Source organism: Polypterus senegalus, chromosome 10 (genome assembly GCF_016835505.1).
Source record: "Polypterus senegalus isolate Bchr_013 chromosome 10, ASM1683550v1, whole genome shotgun sequence".
Classification (NCBI taxonomy): domain Eukaryota; kingdom Metazoa; phylum Chordata; class Cladistia; order Polypteriformes; family Polypteridae; genus Polypterus; species Polypterus senegalus.
Genome location: NC_053163.1, coordinates 29,302,027 through 29,323,517, shown reverse-complemented (window position 1 = coordinate 29,323,517; position 21,491 = coordinate 29,302,027). Strand labels below are relative to the sequence as shown.

Below are 21,491 nucleotides of genomic sequence, written 5' to 3'. Positions count from 1 at the left end.
ATTGCCACATCCTTCCTATTCACCAGATTTGGCACCGTGTCCACCTTGTTGGACCTCTAAAAGACATCTGGGTGGTCATCGACAGATGATGACATGAAGAAAGCAGTGAATGAGTGGTTGGTGAGGACATAACCTTTGATTCTGCTGGAATCCCAGTACTTCCAGGCAGGTGGCACAAGTGTATTGAGATCCCATTTTCTAACTTTAGATTGACTACCCTTCTTAGAATAAGCAACACTTGATCTATTTTCACACTTGGTTGGCTTTACTCAATGACATGTCAAAGGCATGCAGGTGTACAGGGGACAATTGCTTTTCATTTTGTCATTTCTCAGGAGGCATGCAGCGCTTTTTCAGTGAGCTGTAAGGGTACCAACAAATGTGTCCACATCTATCGGGTACCTGCAGGGTCTAGCTGGGCCAAGTCAGACCAGCACAGTGGGAATGAGTGTAGCTGTATTTGTTCGCCGATGTGACCACTGCCAGTGCCTGGCATGTATCCAGTAAACGTGTTGCTTTTGACATTTTAAAACATTATGTTCTCATAGCTTTACAGTATTAAAATTTCCATTTTTCTTTTTTAAATTTTCAAGCAATACACTATTCTCATTCATTAGTTTATTAACACATTTTACTTGTATTTGGACGCTCAAAAGCATACTGTCATCCGGAATGGACATTTGGAACTCTTTAAAAAATATACATGTCAAATGAAATTAAGTTTTTAAATATTTTCTGTCATGCTTAAAGAAGAACAAAACATTGTGGAAAAAGTGCCGATTCAGTACGTCATAATTCATGCATTAAAACGTTGAAATTAAAAACTGGCGTTTTAGTAAAAAAACAGGGAATTTTATTGAAGGGGCTTTTAAAGAAATGTTGAGTGTCATTCAGAGCGCCGCGACCAAAGATTTATTCGATTTGCTAAAAATGAGTTAATACAAAAAGCATGCCATTTGATTGTCCTTTTAGTTTAGACTGTGCTTCTGCCAGCAGACAAAGAAGTTGCCCCAGCAACGTCCTGAAATTACGGGTAAAGCAAATTGGGGAAAATCCGAAATTAATTGGTAACTGATAAAAATCCTTGATTTAAATGGAGAACAATCAATAGGACATCCGTGAGCCATCTGCAGTTATTATAAGGAATATATACTCTATACATCTCCGTTTTTGGTGAGTTTCCACTGGTCTGTTTAATGCGTGTGAGAATTCAGGAATGTTATGTTGTGTATGTCTTTATTTTCTATTTTGTTAAACTAACGTGTAAAGGGCTCGAATTTCCGAGGCTGAGAATCAAACACGGCGCATGAGCAAACGTGCAGTAGTCTGCTGTGTGACGTCACGGATTAGAACATCGATCAAAATCCTTTTACTTCACAACATTTGATAATCCCGTCAATCTTCTCCGGGACTAGGACCCAGCAACATATCTATTGGGTGACTCAGCTATTTAATTTCAAAGTTTTTCTGTCTTTAGTTTTTTTTTTTTTTTTTTTTTTTTTTACTCCTTCCAATTCTACAGCAACATTTTTGTAGCGAGATGAGTTACATACGCAAGACATTTAGGAAGTGGAAAAATAACAAGACCGCTAATCGAAACCTGGAGATGAAGCAGTTACATATAACTTTGGAAGAGGAGATGCAGAAGATCAAGAGACACCTTGATATTAAGATCGAACATCTCCGAGACGAAACAATAGAGAAACTGAACCTAATGAGGGAAGAACAACAAGCTGAGCTACAAGGCCTTCAAAAAGTCTTGACCAAAGATATAGAGGAGGTCCATCAGCTTTTTCAAGTACAAAGGAATACAGAGGTATTGTTCACAAAATAATTTAAATAATTTCACAATACAGTTAATTTAGTTGGGGTACTCTGTTTACTACCACAGTATGCAACTTATAAATTGCTAGACCACTGCTATTCTGAGCCGTCGATATTTTTTTATATACGTGTGTGTGTCAGCTTGGTTTATATTTTTAAAGCGGCCTGCAATTAGTGAGTGTGGTATTTCGATTAGATAAACTTTATTAATCCCTTGGGGAAATTCAGGAATTATGGTAAAGTGGGAGTATAGTCACTGTGTGTTAAACAAGGTTTTGTGTAGCACTAAAATCTAATAAATTACTGACCATGAATAAAGTAAGAACAAAAACCCATATGTATAATAGGGGTGGGCAAAAGTAGGTTTACAGTATGGAGAAAGTCATGCAGGGTTATGACAGCTACACTCAAACACGCATTCATAATAATAAAAATCTGACAAATAATAAAAATAATATAAAAATTAATAAATACATAATAATGTACGAATAAACTGTTTTGTATGTATGTATGTATGTATGTATGTATATTTTTTATTCCTGAACTTTCAAAAACTTGCCAGGTGTAATCATCAGAGGAAACATATGGAATCAAAGGCAATATGTATAGCTGGTGAAATAAAAATATACATATATATCTTTTTGTAAATTAAATCATGTCAGTAAGAGATCTGCCCCATCTACAACTGTAATAAGTTAATTATGTGCATCAGCTAGCCCTTAAATTGTGCCACTGACAGTAATGATCATTTTTTTTAAATGTATTAACTGAATTTTGAATGCTCTTGTTTAAATTGCCACAACCACGAGTATTCCCTCCCCCGGTGTAAATAATAGTTACTCTAGGGAATATCCGAACGGCAGGTAATAACTTATGAGAGTGTTTCACAATAATGGACAGTTTTGTTCTGAGCTTTGAGTAGAATTAATTCTGCGGAATTCAGCGGTAAACTTTATATTTGTGAGTCAGATGTTATTAGCAATAGACCGTGGGTGGTGCGAACTGTGCACCCGCACAAGGCGCCGATCATCGAAGGGCGCTGATTGACGGCGTGGATTTTTCGGGTTAAAAAGAAGAAAAATAAATAAATAAATAAATAAATAAAAAATAAATAAATAAATAAAGACATATTAATCCATCCATTATCCAACCGCTATGTTCCAACTATAATAAAACGTTAATATCACTGAAAATTAGTACAACGTTTATAGATACAGTATTTCCCTTTGTTTTGTATGATTTTGTAAAATACTTGTACATTGAAATTTTTTTTATGGTCTTTTACAATTAGAGCGGAATTGTTGGAATTAAAAGTGAAATTCTAAGTAAAATCTCAATGAGAATGGCGCACTGCACGCCACTAATATGTAAAGCACAACTGAGCGGTGCGCGCCTTTACTGTCGCGAAACACAAGCAGTCATTACGCTCTCTTAGTGATCTTCTATCTGCTCGATTCTCTACGCTAGCAGTGCACTGTATTTCTGCCGTTATTTAAGGTGAGTTTATTTTGTGTAGTATATTAGTATGTAGGGCGTATAAAGCGTTCGACCGTTACACACGGCTTAATTTTATACTGCCCTGAATCTTTTTTTTTTATATATTGTGTAAATTTTATCAAAAGTATTTTAAATTTGTTTATGTAAATAAATAAAATTCAAAAATGTTATTTTTTGTTTTCTTTGTAAATACAATTTGTTTTATCCATTTTAATTGAAGAAGGGCGTTTATTTTCCTTTCGGCAACAGGCTTCGTTTTGCCACGCTACGGCTCTGAACATCCAACATCAGCTAAATATCATATTAATTATGATAACTAAATTAAATGAACTTACCTCAGTGCTTTCATTTGCACCTGTGCATTATCGCGATTGACCGACGTGATTGCAAACCAGGATCTCTGATTCCAACCTTATTTATTTTTTTATTGTAGAGAAGATGCTTAAGGGAATAAAAGTATACTTTTTTTGCTTAGGGAATGTAGTGAAGGTAAAAGTGAAAGTTGTCAGAAATATAAACACTCAAATAAAGTACAGATACACCTAACACTATTTCCGTACTGTAACGAATTATTGTGCGAGCTGAACAGGCTGTAAGAACAGAAAGCGTATGCAAAAGAAAACAATTTGTCATGTTATAATATAGTTCTTAAGCAATGACATTCTAGTTATATTGATAGTGAATAATAAGAAGGTGATGATTTTGAATAAATTGTAAACTCGGGGCTCTCGAGAGACTGAGCGAAGAGTCTGAGTGTCTGGGCTTGCGAGTGTCCTGATAAAACAAAGACCGTTGGGCACATCCATCAGTCGTTAGTCTATTTGTGGAGAGGTTTGCTTACCTCGACATTCATGCCAATTTTCTTTTGGTGTTTGTGTTGTCTTTCTGAGGCAGCAACATCTGCGTCTTTGTTCTGACATTTTCTTAGGTACAATATTAACCCAGTATCTCCTTATGGGTTCACCAATTTTGTCCCAGCATGCAGTATCTGAGCTACAGCTAGCGGGACTTTCCGTTGTTGCAGAGTCGGCCCCTTATGCCATCTCAGCAGTAGGCCCGGTTCTAGAGGCGAAGCCGCCATCATGCCATTTAATTTCAGCTGCCTCCTCACCGTCACTCGTTTTCTAAACCAGTGTATTTAAATTAAAAATTTTCGCAATTTTCTTTAATGTCAAAAAAAAAAAAAAAAGAAAATATCTTCGAAGGTAGAAAAAAAATTCCATTAATTATCCAACCCGCTATATCCTAACTACAGGGTCAATGGGGTCTGCTGGAGCCAATCCCAGGGCGCAAGGCAGGAAACAAACCCCAGGGCACTAACCCACCCACAACAAGTACAATTTAGAATCGCCAATGCACCTAACCTGCATGTCTTTGGACTGTGGTATGAAACCCACGCAGACATGGGGAGAACATGCAAACTCCACGCAAGGAGGACCCGGGAAGCAAACCCAGGTCTCCTTACTCCATGGCAGCAGCGCTACCCACTGCGCCACCATGCTGCCCCCAGAGTGTTTTTTGTTAACAAATTAAGTTTAGAAAGGTAATTTGGCAATGAAATGATACAAACTGTAGCCAGCACAAGTACTGCGATTAACACTACAAAAACATTTGAGTGATGTGCTGCGTACTTGTGCTGCCACAATTCACGTGTTGTCACTTGTCCGTTTTTCTTTGAAGCTCACCTGTTGGAGAAAACCCCCACATGTGGTACACTGTTTGTCTCATCTTGATGTCTAATTATGCAAGATGTTGAGCTTTTTGATTTTTATTTTAGCCCTAAACCCAATTTTTAAGCCATTTTTTGGACTCCAGTATTGTACATCCCAGTTAAACATGATCGAGTTATGTCCAAAAGTGAAACATAAACAATACATGTAATATAAACTAAATACTTTTTTGTAAATTTAACAACCTGTCATTTCCCTTTTTTCAGCACATGTGGGATTTCCGTTTAGAATGTTTCAATGTCAGGGAATATGAAAACAATGTCATTTAGATGTTTTATTTTTTGGTAGGGATGTTGTCTTCTATGGACGTCTATAAGAGCATAAAAAATGACAATTTCTTAAGAACATCCAGAATTAGGGCAGCTTTCGCTAATTGAATATAATAATTTAAAGACAAGATGTTGAAATGAACTGATCAACAAACATTTCATGGACCATTCTGGATGTGAATCAAGAGTGAAAAAGCATACAGTACTTTTCAAGCATTTTCTTGACAACTTTAATGTGAGCTCTGCACAATAGGGAAGAATCCTTTCTGAAATGAAACCGCTCCTTACTCTTTACATAATTGAGCAGAGTGTTTTCCATCCATCCCGCTAAATCCTAACACAGGGGTCTGCTGGAGCCAATCCCAGGGCGCAAGGAAGGAAGCAAACCCCAGGCAGGGCGCCAACCCACTGCAGGGCACACACAAAGCACAATTTAGAATTACCAATGCACCTAACCTGCATGTCTTGGGGCTGTGGGAGGAAACCAGAATACCAGGAGGAACCCCACACAGACACCTGGAGAACATGCAAACTCCACACAGGGAGGACCCAGGAAGTTAACCTGGTTCTCCTAACTGTGAGGCAGCAGCACTACCCACTGCGCCACCGTGCTGCCCCCAGAGTGTTTTTGTTAACAAATTAAGTTTAGAAAGGTCATTTGGCAATGAAATGATACAAACTGTAGCCAGCACAAGTACTGTGCTGGCCATATCTCTACTTAACAAACAGGTAAGGTTTATGGGTAGCTAGGCAGAAATACCCGTATTCTGTTAACTGATGATAAACTAAATCTCCTAACGTGTTTCTGTTTTTTGTTTTATTTTTTACATTCATTTATTCACTGATTCATTTTCCAAACCTGCTTTATCTTGAGCAGGGTCATGGAGAAGCTGAGGCATATGACCCCCTTGAAGAAAGGGAGACAAAGAGTCTGTAAACTGGTGAAAAATTTAAACCAGCTGATGTATTTTCATTTTATTTATTTTTTTACATGTATATTTTGCCAATGTTTTGTCTTCATTATGTCTTAGTTTTACCCAAACAGCTGCAAATAACTGTTACTGCGAAAATATCAATAATGTTTTAAAATATCTATTCCTCCATCTTTTCTGTTCTCTTTTTCTCTCTTTCTTTATCTGAATGATCAGACTGCCTTTATTTGTAATATTTGACGTGGCACACTCTGCTGCAGTGGCTATCAAGTATAATTCTAAGCTTTACCATTGCATCCTCTGTCCCTTTCTTTCCAGTCACTCAAAATGGCAGATTCTGTTTGTGTTTTTATTTTATTTTTTACTGCTATCCATACACCTGCTGCATATCCTCAGACCAGTTGCTGTTCTTGAGCAGCGCCTATTCAAGTGTTGGTGATTCCTAAAGTTTTTCTCAGGCTCCTTTAGAACACCTAAGTAAGGCCTGACCAATGACTCAAGCCTGAGGGCCCTATTCGAAATCCACCCGGGTGACAGTAATAACTTTATTAAGCTATAAACTTATATCATGCACTTCTTTAAGATGTGCGAGGAAGGCTAATGTACCCAGATAAAAAAACAGTCAGGCAAAGGGAAAACATGCAAACTGCTCACAGGCACCACTTGGGCTGGGATTTAATTCTGGGTTGATGGATATGCGAGGCTGCCACTCTAATCACTGAATTAAAGTAAGGTAAAATGGTAGCTTCATTTTTGTTTTTTTCTGCATATTTTACTGTTCTGCTTTAAATACTATTTTTATGTCTTGTCTTAGAAATATAGAGATTTATTTGTGAATTTATTATTATGCTTATTACTTTATTCAGTCCTGAAATGTTAGGATTATAATGTAGGATCGTGTAGCAACCTGAAGTTGAGGATGGAAAGCACAATTATATAGTTTATATTTAATAATATTTACATTTTGACTAATGGGTACAGTAAGAAGAATTGCATAATTACTAGTTTTGTTATTTACTGTAGAGAAGATATTTTTTCTACACATTTAAATCATTTTTGCCAATGAGAAGTGCTATTACAAATGCAAAATAACATTTTATAGTCTATCTCAGTTTACTTCAGTTAATCAGACTGGAAAATGGATTTATGTACTCATTGGGTGGTTTGTGTATGTTTTGTTTCTGTTAAGAATGAGCAAAGGAGACCAGAAGAGGATCAAACACAAGAAAACAAAACAGGAGATGACACTGAGCCTTCCAGCCCATTTGTGACAGCAGGTACTGCTGTTAGCTTTACATGGAGTTATCAGCTCACATAGGGAAGTGAGAAATCATACAGAATTATATAAGAATTACAATTAGGTATTACCATATCCTTGCATCTCCATAAGTTTACAGAATACCAGATTAACATGAACTTTAATTCCATGTACTTGTAGTCAATTCATCTAAGCTATCAAACAGCTATTTATTAAAGAAGCTTAGTGCTATATTGCAATTGGTTTTTGCAAATTATTTCATAGGTGTTATATATAAGCAGTGATACAGTAATCCTGTCTACTACTACTACTTCTTCTTCCTCCTTATCTATTCCAACTTCTATGTCTACTGGAAATTCTAAAATGGAAACATCCCTGTGTGATGTGAATTGTCTTCTATATATAAAGGTACCTGCAGTAACGTAATTCACAAAACAAATAGCAGAGTCCTTACTTCCAACTACATTTGATATTCTCTACAGAGGAATTCAATAAGATCGAGGGGCTGCAAGAAGAACTTCCAGTTCCTGAGACCTGCCCTGCAAAATATAGTTCCTCCTCTCACTCAAACTCAGAGTCTGACAACATCCATGGTAGGAAATGACAAAATGATCTTAAACCCTAATGGCACATTTATATACTTTATAGTTTTATATTGTATAAGTTCAATTTAACATTAGAGTTCATGTCAAATTTTGCAATACATTGTGCTGTCCCTCAGTTTAAATGATTTTATTTCAGATTGGAGAACCTTCCTGGATGACTATGATGTTGTATCTCTACTTGGAATAGGAGGATTTGGAGAAGTATATGCAGCAAGAAGGAAAGCTGATGACGTACCAGTAAGATGAACACTTCAAATTAGCATTTCTAATAGACAGACAGACAGATAGATAGATAGATAGATAGATAGATAGATAGATAGATGGATAGATAGATAGATAGATAGATAGATAGATAGATAGATAGATAGATAGATAGATAGATAGATAGATAGATAGATAGATAGATAGATAGATAGATAGATAGATAGATAGAGCGTGAAAGGGAGCCCCAAACACGAACACACCAAGACATGGAACTTCACAAAACCTCACAAAAAAAGCACCAAGCACAACTTACTTCTCCAACAAGCACCTCTCCTCTCACCACCACACTGACTTCCTCCAGTTGAGTGTTCCACTTCTTCCTCCCAGCTTTAACCTGCATGTACAAGGGAGTGCTGTCCCCTTTATTGAGGACCCAGGACTACGACTGGTGCCAGTGTTGTTGCCCGTTGGAAGTACTTCTGGGTCACAGGGAAGTCTCACATAACAAGGAGTACATCTCCCTGCAGTGCTCTTTTGCAGCACCCATGGATCCTAGCAGGGTTGTACTGCTAGACTACAACTCCCAGCATTCCCTGCCAGTTCCCAAAATGTCACCAATATCAAGAGCCACTGCCATCTAGCCACTTGAGGGAATAAATACCACCAGAGACAGTCCTTCCCTGTCCTGTTTTATCCTGGTCTGGGAAGGTGCTACACACATGTCTGGTTGGAATGTCTGTCCATTTTTCTGGGCCTTCTTGTCCAGGTAAGGAACCATCTTCTTCTCTGCTGGGACGGTGCAGGTGCAGGTGAGACATCTTCTAATCTCCAGGATGCCGATAGATAGATGGATGGATGGATGGATGGATGGATGGATGGATAGATAGATTTTATTTTTAGTATAGTAGGCAGGATTAGATAGATAGATAGATAGATAGATAGATAGATAGATAGATAGATAGATAGATAGATAGATAGATAGATAGATAGATAGATAGATAGATAGATAGATAGATAGATAGATTTTCCCAGAGGGAAATATGACTTTTTACAGAAGCTCAAAAAATAAATAAATCTACACACACTATGGTTTGAGCCCACGCCAGAAAGAAACCTAAAAAAAAAAAGAAAACTTACCGTCACAGTCAGGTATTATACAGGTATACTGCTGTTGGTATAAGGGAGATCTAGTAGTTTCTGCTGAATAATTCTATGTTGTACTAGTTGCATAACCTACTGGTTATGTAGAACACTTGTATTAACCATTTATTCATTTTTATCTTACTTATTCACAATTGTATATGAGCTTCTTTTTGTCAATTACATTCTTTCAAACATTTTTTAAAATTACATTATGTGGTGGTGACCATCTTGCCTTCCTTTCCATCTTTTCCAAACGTCAACATTTTCAACATTAACGCTTTTTAGAAAATCCTTCTTTTCTTATTAAGTTACCGAAATATTTTAATTTCAACTAGAATGTACTTTTTCCAACGTGTCTGGCAGTATTCTGTAGACTTCTGAATATCCATCTATCCATGACTCATTTTTGTCTAATCCAGTCTAAAAATAGCTGGTTTGCTGCTGTTCTGGTGCACCAATCCTAAAGCCTCCATTTTCATTCATTATATGTTCTTGATAGTCCTTTTTACACCACCATTATTTCGGCTAAGAAGTCTTTACTATCAATTATTCTGGCATTAGTTGTCAATATTACATCCTAGATTACATTAACACATCCAGGTTTGTCACAGTAGTTGTTTTTGCTTAAAAGGCTCATTTCATTCCATCTTGCTTCATCAAAGTTAATATCATATCTGCGTAGAGACAAAAGAAACCTTTGACTGTCTTTACTTCTGTTTTATCTGTTATCACCTGGTTACAATATTATGTAACACAGTAATAATATGGTGTATGAAAAAATGACACACTCTTTGGCATTCATTTCAAAGTCCCAATGACTCCCAGTCTTGTGAATGCATACTGCTAATATCTATTTCTCTCAGTTCTCTCTCCTACAGGTCCAAAGCCTAGTGCCATACATAGGTGCTACCTCAACTTCTACTTTGCATTTCTACATATGCCTTCCAATTGTGTAAAATATACTCTATTTACAGTTGAGCACACATTGCAGAAACACAAAGAGTGTAAGACCTTCAGACAATGGAAAAAGTAGACAACACTGATGAGTATGTATCTAAGCTGTTTTGTATTTTCTGTCTGTAGGTTGCCATCAAAGCCATGAGCAGAGAAACAGTGGCAGAGTGGGTCCAGTTTGTAAGTAACCAAGTATAAAAAAAGAAAAATGCATCTTGATGTGTAGAACATACGTTTTCAATCGTGTGATTCCTGTAACATGCTGCTTTGTATTTAGCATTGGAGGTATAATGTGGTGTCAATTAAAGGAAAAAATAACGTAAAGTTATTTTAAACCTAATAAAGTGCTTATAAAAAACATTTCCCCCTTGATAACTGTTACATTTTATTGTTATACAACCTTCAATCACAGTGGATTTAATTTGGATTTTGTAACATTGATGAACAGAATGGTTATTTAACATCATAACGAAAACAGATCTCTATAAAGTGGTCTAATTTAATTGCAAATTGTGGTTAACAATCAATGGGTTCCCCATCCCACTTTCTGTGAAATCTTACTACTGTTCCCGGGTTATTTGGCCAGTGCTCAAAGGTTTGCAGGTACACTTGAGCAGCTCCCCCTAGCAGCACTAGGTTTCCCTGCAGACGTCTCCCACCACCGAGTATAATTTGGAAGGGCCAGCATATCTGCTTTGTTAACCCTTATTGTGTTATAGTGGCCTGGGGGACATTAACAAGGGTAAGAAATTAATTGTCCTCCCTCCCACTTTCACAAAATATAAAACACAAAATAATTGATCACATAAGTATTCCCCCCCTTCAAGTCAGTAATTACTAGATATGCCTTTTGGAGTCATGAAATGCCCTGAGTCTGTATTCACTGATCTCTATCAGCTTGGCACATATGGAGACTCTTAATGTTTACCCACTCCTCTATACAAAACAACTTAGGCTCTTTCAGATTGCATAATGATCAAAAGCGAAGAGATTTTTAAAAAATTCAACCTGAAATTCTCATTTAGATTGACATCTAGACTGTGATTCAACCACCCCAAGACATTAACATTGCTGATTTTAAATCATTCCTCTACACCTTTGGCTTTATGCTTGGAGTCGTTGTCTTACTGGAAAACACATCTTCTCCCAAGTCAAGGGTTTCTTGCAGACTGCATCAGGTTTCTTTCCAGGATTTCCCTGTATTTTGCTGCATTAATTTTTTACTCTGACCCTTACAAGCAATACTGCAGAGAAGCATCCATAGACAATGATGCTGCCACCTCCGTCCTTCACAGTGGGGATGCTGTGTTTTTGAAAATGTGCATGTTTGGTTTCAGCCAAACATAATGTTTAGTCTGCACGGTTTCTCCAATTCTTGTCACTGCACCTTGTAACTCCTTCAGAGTTCAGAGGTCTCTTGGTGGTCTTCCTAACTAGTCTTGTTCCTGCTCTATCTCTCCTGCTCTAGACAGATTGACAGCAGTACTATACTCTTTCGATTTCTTAATGATTGATTTAACTGGATATTCGGTGGCTCAGATATTTCCTTGTCTTCATCCCCTGACTTTTCAATCACCTAATCATGGAGCTGTTAGCAGTGTTCTTCTTTTGTCATCATTGTGTAGATTAGGCCACAATGCTGATTCACTACAAGCTGAACCTTCCACATACTGGTGCAGTTTTACAGCAATCAACACAAACCACTTGTCTACAGACAGGTGATCACCATTTAACTGATTATGTAACTTCTAAAACCACATGTCTACACCGCTGATGTAAGTGTATCACATTAAAAAAGTAAATAATGTTAATGTGATGTGATCAATTACTTCACAGAGATCTGTTTTCATGTTGATATAAGATGATCAGTGTCAAAAAGTCAAATCAATTATGATTCAACATTATCAATAAAATGTGAAATCTTTTAAGAAGGTGAATAGTTAAGACACTGCAAATGCACCTGTTCATCTATCTTCAAAGGGCAGTTGGCAATATAAATAGATCATATTGAAAATAAGAATGAATAATGAGCAAAAGGCAATTAATTTATTTATGATCCAACTTTATCTGCTAGAAAGTTTCAGAAGCCAGAGATTATTCTGATTGAATTGGGCATAAGGTAGAAGGAATTGCCCCTAAATGAGCACCAATTCAGAATTGGGTATACACATGTGCACTTGCTCTCCAGTTAAGAGTTACCAGTTAACAAGACACATCATTGTAATGTGGAAGATACAACAATTACACAGAATTAAAATATGCATAGTCAGTGAAAGAATATGGAAGCTCTTTAAAGACAATGGCCTAGTCAAGAAGCAATGTTTCCCACAGTATTAGCAATATTAACCTGGATTTACACAAATAACAAAATATCAAATTAGACACATATTTGTGCAAATATATCAGAATCATCATTTTAATCCTTTATTGCTACAAGATCTGTTTCTCTTGTGAAATTACATCATCTGCTCTTCACGTTCACACCCTAACGTGGAGGTTTTTGATACAGAAGATATACAGGTATATTGTATAATCACTAGAACTAGGAGTAAAATAGTAGGTGCAGCGATCACTCTACTTTTTAAAGGAGATGGCTTTGTCTGTTTTTCCCATTCCTTTGTATGGTCTTGCTCACCACCTTGCCCTCTGTCCCATTGTTATCTAGCCATGATGATCTATATTCCTCCTATTTACTGGGATAATCCAAGACTTGCTGCTGGTACCAAGTTATTTACCAATAAAGGGCTAAGGCCACTAGGTCACAACACTGAGCCATTTCTAAACCAAACACCTAGAACTGTACTGGGGGACCCCATTTCTTGATAGTAAATTTCAGGTCCATAGCAGTCATATCCTGAAGTTCCCTGCTGCCACCTAGCTGTCAGTGAAAATTACAACACACACAAACCTACAGTGCTGTGAAAAAGTATTTACCACCCTTCCTGTTATTTTCTGTTTGTTCTACAATGAATATTTTGGGACAAAATGTAATATTAGATAAATCTAACCACAGAAAACCTGTTAGATCCTTCCTAAATTTCTAGGTAATATGTTTATCTAATAAAGTTATCAAGCACCTGTACTTTCTATGTGAAAAGGTAATTGTCCTCTAAGCTACTAAGACAGCTGACCAAATTTAATTGCTAATTCAAATCAGTTGACTCAATTTAGCCAGACCACTTCAAACAACACTGCTCCATATATTTACCTTGATCATGAGACACAAGTAGTCACCCCAAGGTCTCTAGAAGAACAGCATGCCTTGATCACAGAAAATTTCAGAAGAGATGAGGAAAAAAAGGTTTGTTGAAACTTCTTAATCTGAGAAGTGTTACAAAGCCATTTCTCAGACTCTATTACTCCACCACAAAACTGAGAACCGTTATCTCTATAAGAGACAATTTGGAATAGTTGGGAATATCTATCTATCTCCCCAGAAAAAACTGGCTTGGCAAAACTGTCCCAAGGGTACAGTAATCATTCATTCAATAGGTCATTCAGGATCCAAGAGAAACATTTGAAGAACATACGACTTAAATAGCCTCAGCTAAAGTCAGTGTCCACGCTAACAAGGAGACTGGGAGAAAATGGGAGAGTAGTAAGGAGGTAATCTCTGCTATTCCAGAGTAACATCCATGTGCTTGCTTCACATTTATGAAGAAAACATGATTTCCGCAGTTTTTGGAATTATGTTCTATTGACAGACAAGTCAAAAGTAGAACTCTTTGGATGATACATGGTCTATGTCTGGCATACAGCTAATGCAGAGTTTGGCAGTAACAGCATAATACCTGTGTAAAACATAGTGATGATATAGTGAAGATGTGTGGATGCTTTGCTGCTTTAGAACCTGGAAGACTTGCCATCATTGAAGGAACAATGAATTCTTCATTATACTGTGACCTTAAGCAGAAGCATAATTATGCAGCAGGACAATCACCCAGAACACCAAAAGAATTCTACCACTGAATGAATCAGAAGTAATAAATTCAAGTTTTGGAGTGGCCTAGTCTAGTGAATGTCTTGACTGCTGTGGCAGGACCTAAAACGAGCAGTTTATGTGTGAAAACCTATCAATGTGTCTTGAATTGAAGAGGTTCTGCAAAAAAGAGCGATGTGAAAGAATGGGATGAAATTATTGTATAGTTTGGGTTAGGGTTAGGGTTGATTACTGCTGCCGAAGTGCTGCAACCAAGTATTAAAATTATATGGGCAATAACTGTTTCACATTGTTGATAGGTGTGTTGGATTATTTTGCTCTTTGAATAAAGAAACCAATGATTTAAAAAAACTGCACTGCATTGCATATTGTCTAAAGGTTTGAGGCCATTCTTTGTCTAAAAGGATACATGGAAGAGGGAAATATTTATCTCTGCACTGTATACAGTACTTCTTGAGCTAATAATAAATAAACTTCATTTTCACACAGTGACACTACTGCAGGTGAGCATATCTTGGCTCCAGTTACTGTTCATCTTCTTACCCTGAACTGATGGCAACCACCGTGTTGCACATCACTTGTATTTGTGGACTTTCCTCCCATTGTGATGGAAATCCACATTTTGCTCTAGGTATAATTATGCATGTTGCTCTTTTCCTTCCTCTTGTTGACCATGCACAATCAGTTCTCATTGGGAAGAACACACTTCTATTGTTCAGCATATCAATTCCCTGAATTTTAGAATTTAAATTAAAAAAGAATAGATTTACATTTAACCTTTGTCTGTCTTTTACCCTCTGTTTTTAACTAACAGCCCAAAGAGTCACAGCCAATCCCTATTGAAATTGCTCTAATGAAAATGGTGTGCAGGGTTCCAGCTTCGCCCAGGATCATCCAGCTCTTGGATTGGTGTATCAGCCCCTATGACATTGTGCTCATCCTAGAGCATCCCAAGCCCTGCATTAACCTGCTTGATTTTATTGTGGAACGACGAGAGTACCTAGAGGAGCAGTTTGCACGACGCATCTTTCTGCAGGTTGTGGAAGCTCTCCAACACTGCCAAGCCAGAGGAGTATTCCATAGAGATGCAAAAGTCGATAACTTCCTTATCCAAAGCCCTACATGCCAAATTAAGCTGATTGACTTTGGGTGTGGAGCTCTGCTGCATGATGGGGAATATACAAGCTACAGGGGTAAGTACGCTAGTCCAAGGTTTGATTGAATAACCTGTCATTCACTTGCCCATTTTAAAATTATCAAAGGTTCTTACTGTAAATTTCCAGGCTCCCGTAAATATGCCCCACCGGAGTGGTTCACTAAACTGCGTTACCAAGCCCAACCAGCCACCGTGTGGTCACTAGGTGTGTTACTTTATATGGTACTTTGTGGGATTATGCCATTTGAGAGGAAAGAGGAGACTATCAGAGGAAAAGTAAAATTGCCCAGGAAAGTGTCCAGAGGTAAAGAATCATTTCAAGAGACTCCTTTGAAGGGTTGATCATAGTTCACTCTCTAATGATACTTCTTCTCTCTCTCTCTTCTTTTACCAGAATGCCTGAATCTGATTAAGCGGTGTCTTTCCCTCAATCCTAAAGACCGTCCTTCTTTAGAGGAGATTCTTAAACATCCTTGGATGATGCGAGATGAAAACATGAGGCCTTTCGAAGTTCAACAATCTAGTCCATGAAGAGAGACTACATCTTCGACAGAGCAAGATGATAATTGGCTCTTTCTGTGTTGCTGTTATAAATGCTGAGAGTGTAAATATGGTCTGGTTGTATTTCTCATGACAAGTAAAGCCTGCAGAGGGATGTCTGTAATTAATATATATATATATATATATATATATATATATATATATATATATATATATATATATATACAATTAATGTATATATATATTGTTTTAAAGATTTGGGTTTCTGCTATATGTTTATTGAAATGTGTATCATTTTTGACAGCCCATAAACCCCTTCACCAGCACCCTTGATAACGATGGCATTCTGCCTTTGCTTATCATGATACTCTAGCAATACTGTTACTGGTAATATTAAGAAGCTGAAAAGGAAGCATATGGTAGTGAAGAATTAATGGGACAAAATGGCACATTTGTATTTGGGTCCATTTTGTGAAAAACTGATCTGCTAAGTTTTTGACTCTAACCAAATATGTGTGCAGTTAAAACTGTAACACAGAGAAATACAAAAGGTTGTTTAAAATATGCTTAAAAAAGAATGTTCCGATTGTCAGTTTACTACATCATCATTCTTCGAATATGTCAATATGGTAGTAAACAGGATTATTATTGCCTTTAAAAATAAGATTAAAGTCCCAAAGTAGTGTTCCATTTTGCATGTCAGGGCTAAAACTGAATGATTCCAGGTTGTTAATTTATTGTAAACAAGGGCTAAGAATTACTGATCCCACCAGTCAGATACTATGTATACTAAGTATCATTTCAAAACCCTTTAGAGCTATTTAATATCCTCTGAAAAAAAAATTTCTTGATGAGCTGGCCCCAAAATAATTTGAACAGAATACTAACTTGCTATTAATTTTGCCAAAATAGAATATCCTATGGGTTAACCATTCAGAACAAGGGAGCACATCCTCCTTACACATTCACATTCTGTTCAAGGTTTTTTTCAAGCACATTGAGCTACGTTATTTATATGAAAATGTGCTATATAAATAAATGTTGTGTTTGTGTTGTTTTTTTTTTTTATTAAAAATAACAGAGAACTTTCAGTCTGGCTGACCTTCAAATTAGACTTCCTTCAATGAAATGGTTCACAAAGCTTTAGGGGAAATAAATTTAGAAACAGTTAACAATGCTCATTGAATAATCATTCCATCTATTTTATAATCATCATCTGTTAAGAATGTGGTGTGGAACAAATTTCTGTAACAATGAATTCAAAGCAAGCCCAGGAATGGAGAGTATTTATTGCAAGACAAAATATCACAAACACTGTCACCCATAGAAATTTATACTGGGACAAATTTCTTATTTGGCATGTAAGAGAAAAACAAAACCAATTAATGAACTCGGAGAACATGAAACTTAACACAGACATTGACTAAGCCCAGATTTGAGTCTGAAGGCCATGGGGGTGTGAAATATCCAGCACTAATCACAGCATTCCATGCAATGCCTCCTCAGTGAATCATTTAAAAAGACCATCAACTACCCCTTTAGCAAGTATGCATTCAAATTTCAGCTTGGCCAACAAAACTGGCCATCCAGGCAGGGGAATCTTTGTAGGTTTAAATAGCAGGCAATCAAGAAATATTAACACAATTTTCAAATCCACCTATACATCCATCTACTGTATTTTCTCATCAATTTTACCTAAGTCAAGATCTTCAGAAGCTGGTCCATGTCAGTAGCAATATACACAAGGTAAGACAAGCCCTTGATGGGACAGTAGTCCATCACAGGGCACAATCACATGACAACACTCACTCCAGGTAATTAAGAATCACTCAATAACCCAACACACACAAATTTAAGATGTCTGTGGCTTTTTCCAACCACCAACTGAAGTATTTATGAACTCCTTCTAAAGACCGACTCAGCATGACAGAAACCATAATAGTTAGGACAGTAAATTTGAAAGTACTTGCATAGCAAAACATCATATGTGTTCAAAGACTCTAAACTGTATAGAGTGAGTGTGTGTGAGTGTGAACATTTTATAGAGAGAAACTGAACTGTTTTCACCATTATTTTAACTATTAATATTTACAAAATAGTTTTTATTCTTATAGCAACTGATAACCAACATCGTTGGTTTTTTATTTATGTCCGAATTTCATTTTAAAGATATAGGCAATGCTAGACATCTCATTTTACTTTTCAGATTGATAATTATTAATAGTTTGTCTATCTTGTCTTCCATTTATTAATAAACAAATTGTGCATAACTAACTTTCTTACAAAAGTACTTATTTTTCTGAACATATTTTTTTTATGATTACAATGTGTTTGAATTAAACATGAACTCAAAGCTCAAACCATTGTCATTTTCTGCTTTCAATCAACTTAAGTAATGATTTAAACATACTAAATCAAAGAACTGTTGGGTACCTTGTCCAGGTGTTGTTCCTGCCTTGCGCCTGGTGATTGCTGGGATAGGCTGCAGCCGCTCCATGCCCCTTCCCCGGAAAAGTGGATTAGGAAAATAGGTTTAGTTTTTATTATTTAGCAATTGAAGCACATATTAAGTGGCGCTCATTCGTACAGGAAGTAACAAATCACAACTGAACTGGCAATGTGAATGAGTCTTACTCATTGTATCAGTCTACATCTCTCTATTATATAAAAAAGGAGGACTGCAGTAACAACAGGAGAATAAAATTGATGAGCCACAGCATGAAGTTATGGGAAAGAGTAGTGGAAGCTAGGTTAAGAAGTGAGGTGATGATTAGTGAGCAGCAGTATGGTTTCATGCCAAGAAAGAGCACCACAGATGTGATGTTTGCTCTGAGAATGTTGATGGAGAAGTTTAGAGAAGGCCAGAAGGAGTTGCATTGCGTCTTTGTGGACCTGGAGAAAGCATTTGACAGGGTGCCTCGAGGGGAGCCTGTGGTATTGTATGAGGAAGTCGGGAGTGGCAGAGAAGTATGTAAGAGTTGTACAGGATATGTACGAGGGAAGTGTGACAGTGGTGAGGTCTGCGGCAGGAGTGACGGATGCATTCCAGTTGGAGGTGGGATTACATCAGGGATCGGCTCTGATCCCTTTCTTATTTGCAATGGTGATGGACAGGCTGACAGACGAGATTAGACAGGAGTCCCCGTGGACTATGATGTTTGCTGATGACATTGTGATCTGTAGCGATAGTAGGGAGCAGGTTGAGGAGACCCTGGAGAGGTGGAGATATACTCTAGAGAAGAGAGGAATGAAGGTCAGTAGGAACAAGACAGAATACATGTGTGTAAATGAGAGGGAGGTCAGTGGAATGGTGAGGATGCAGGGAGTAGAGTTGGCGAAGGTGGATGAGTTTAAATACTTGGGATCAACAGTACAGAGTATTGGGGATTGAGGAAGAGAGGTGAAAAAGAGAGTGCAGGCAGGGTGGAATGGGTGAAGAAGAGTATCAGGAGTAATTTGTGATAGACGGGTATCAGTAAGAGTGAAAGGGAAGGTCTACAGGACAGTAGTGAGACCAGCTATGTTATATGGGTCGGAGAGAGTGGCACTGACCAGAAAGCAGGAGACAGAGCTGGAAGTGGCAGAGTTAAAGATGTTAAGATTTGCATGGGTGTAACGAGGATGGATAGGATTTGAAATTAGTTCATTAGAGGGTTAGCTCAAGTTGGACGGTTGGGAGACAAAGTCAGAGAGGTGAGATTGCACTGGTTTGGACATGTGCAGAGGAGAGATGCTGGGTATATTGGGAGAAGGATGCTAAGGATAGAGCTGCCAGGAAAGAGGAAAAGAAGAAAGCCTAAGCGAAGGTTTATGGATGTGGTGAGGGGGGACATGCAGGTGATGAATGTAGCAGAACAAGATGCAGAGGACAAAGATATGGAAGATGATGATCCGTTGTGGCAAAAGCAGGCGAAAGAAGAAGAAGATGATTGTGGAAACTCATAATGTGACTCAGTAGTGTGTATGGCCCCCATGTGCCTGTATGTACTCCCAATAACGTCAAAACATGATCTTGATGAGATGGGGATCTCCTTCCAGGCTTGGATCAGGGCATCCGTGAGCTCCTGGACAGTCTGTGGTGCTATTTGACAGCATTGGAAGCTCTCATACATATTGTCCTAGAGGTTCTGAGTTGGATTCAGGTTTGGGGAACGTGTGAGCCAGTAAATGACATCAATGTCTTTATTATCCAAGAACTACCTACACACACTGGACACATGAGGCTGGTCATTGTCCTGCACCAGGGCCCACTGCACCAGCAAAGGTCTGACAATGGCTGAGGATCTCATCCCGGTACCTAATAGCAGTCAGGGTACCATTGCCTAGCATGTGGAGATCTGTGTGACCTTCCAAGATATGCCTAATCAGACAAATTGACCTACCACTAAGCCGGTCATGCTGGATGATAGTGAAGGCTTCCTAACATTCACCACAGCATCTCCAGGCTCTTTCACGTCTGTCACATGTGCTCAGTGTGAACCTGCATTCATCTGTGGAGAGAACAGGATGCCATTGGTGGAGCTGCCAATTGTGGTAATCTCTGGTGAATGTCACAGTGATAGACTGTAAGCACAGGTCTCACTAAAGGATGTTGGGCCCTCATGCCACCCTCATGGAGTCTGTTTCTGATGTTTGGTCTGAAATGTGTAGATCAGTAGCCACCTAGAGGTTATTTTGTTGGGCTCTGATGGTACTCCTGTTCCTTCTCACACAAAGGAGTACATACCAGTCCTGCTGCTGTGTTGATAACCTTCTACAGTCCTGTCTACCTCTTCTTGTATAATGGCCCATGTCCTGGTATCTCCTCAATGCTTTTGAGACTGTGCTTGGAGATACAGAAAACCTTCTTGAGATTGTGGCATCCGGCATCCGCCTTGGTTATGTTGGGGGCCTCGGGTAAAGGGCTTAGAAGCCCAGGCCTGTAGGGACCCATGGCCACCGCCAGGCGGCGCCCCAGTGCCTGAATATCCCTGGAGCCCAGAACTTCCGCCACACCAGGAAGTGCTGGGGGGCAAGACGACAGGGGACACCTGGACGGCTTCCAGGTGCGCAGCCGGCACTTCCGCCACAATGGGGCATGGCTACGGAGGAGTGCCGGGAAGCAGCTGGAGCCCATCCGGGTTCCTATTTAAGGGGCTGCCTCCCTTCAGTCGATGGCGGAAGTCGGGTGGAAGAGAGATGGAGCTGGAGAGAGGACTGGAGGCGGCCAGGAGAGAGAGGCATTGTGAGGCCTGGACATTGGGGGAACGGTGCAAGAGGCACTGGGGTTTGTGGTGCACATAAATTGACTTGTAAATAGTTGTAAATAAAGAGTGTGTGGTGAACTTAAGATGTCCGTCTGTCTGTGTCTGGGTTCAAGTCCACAAGATGGGACGTATGGATGTGCCATCCTGCAGGAGCTGGACTACCTGTGCAACCTAAATCTACTGTAGGTATGACCTCACACTACCAGTAGTGTCAAGGACACTAGCAAAATGT

General features: G+C 38.4%; 1 protein-coding gene across 1 annotated transcript; it reads left to right on the top strand.

Annotated features, from left to right (window-relative positions):
- The first annotated feature begins 1,540 nt into the window (after positions 1 to 1,540).
- On the top strand, positions 1,541 to 16,043 carry LOC120538141 (serine/threonine-protein kinase pim-2-like). The gene is made up of 8 exons (XM_039767578.1): positions 1,541 to 1,816; positions 7,442 to 7,529; positions 7,993 to 8,103; positions 8,252 to 8,352; positions 10,546 to 10,596; positions 15,171 to 15,549; positions 15,640 to 15,816; positions 15,907 to 16,043. Exons 1-8 carry the CDS (start codon positions 1,541 to 1,543, stop codon positions 16,041 to 16,043), a joined length of 1,320 nt encoding a protein of 439 aa, XP_039623512.1.
- The last annotated feature ends 5,448 nt before the right edge of the window (positions 16,044 to 21,491 follow it).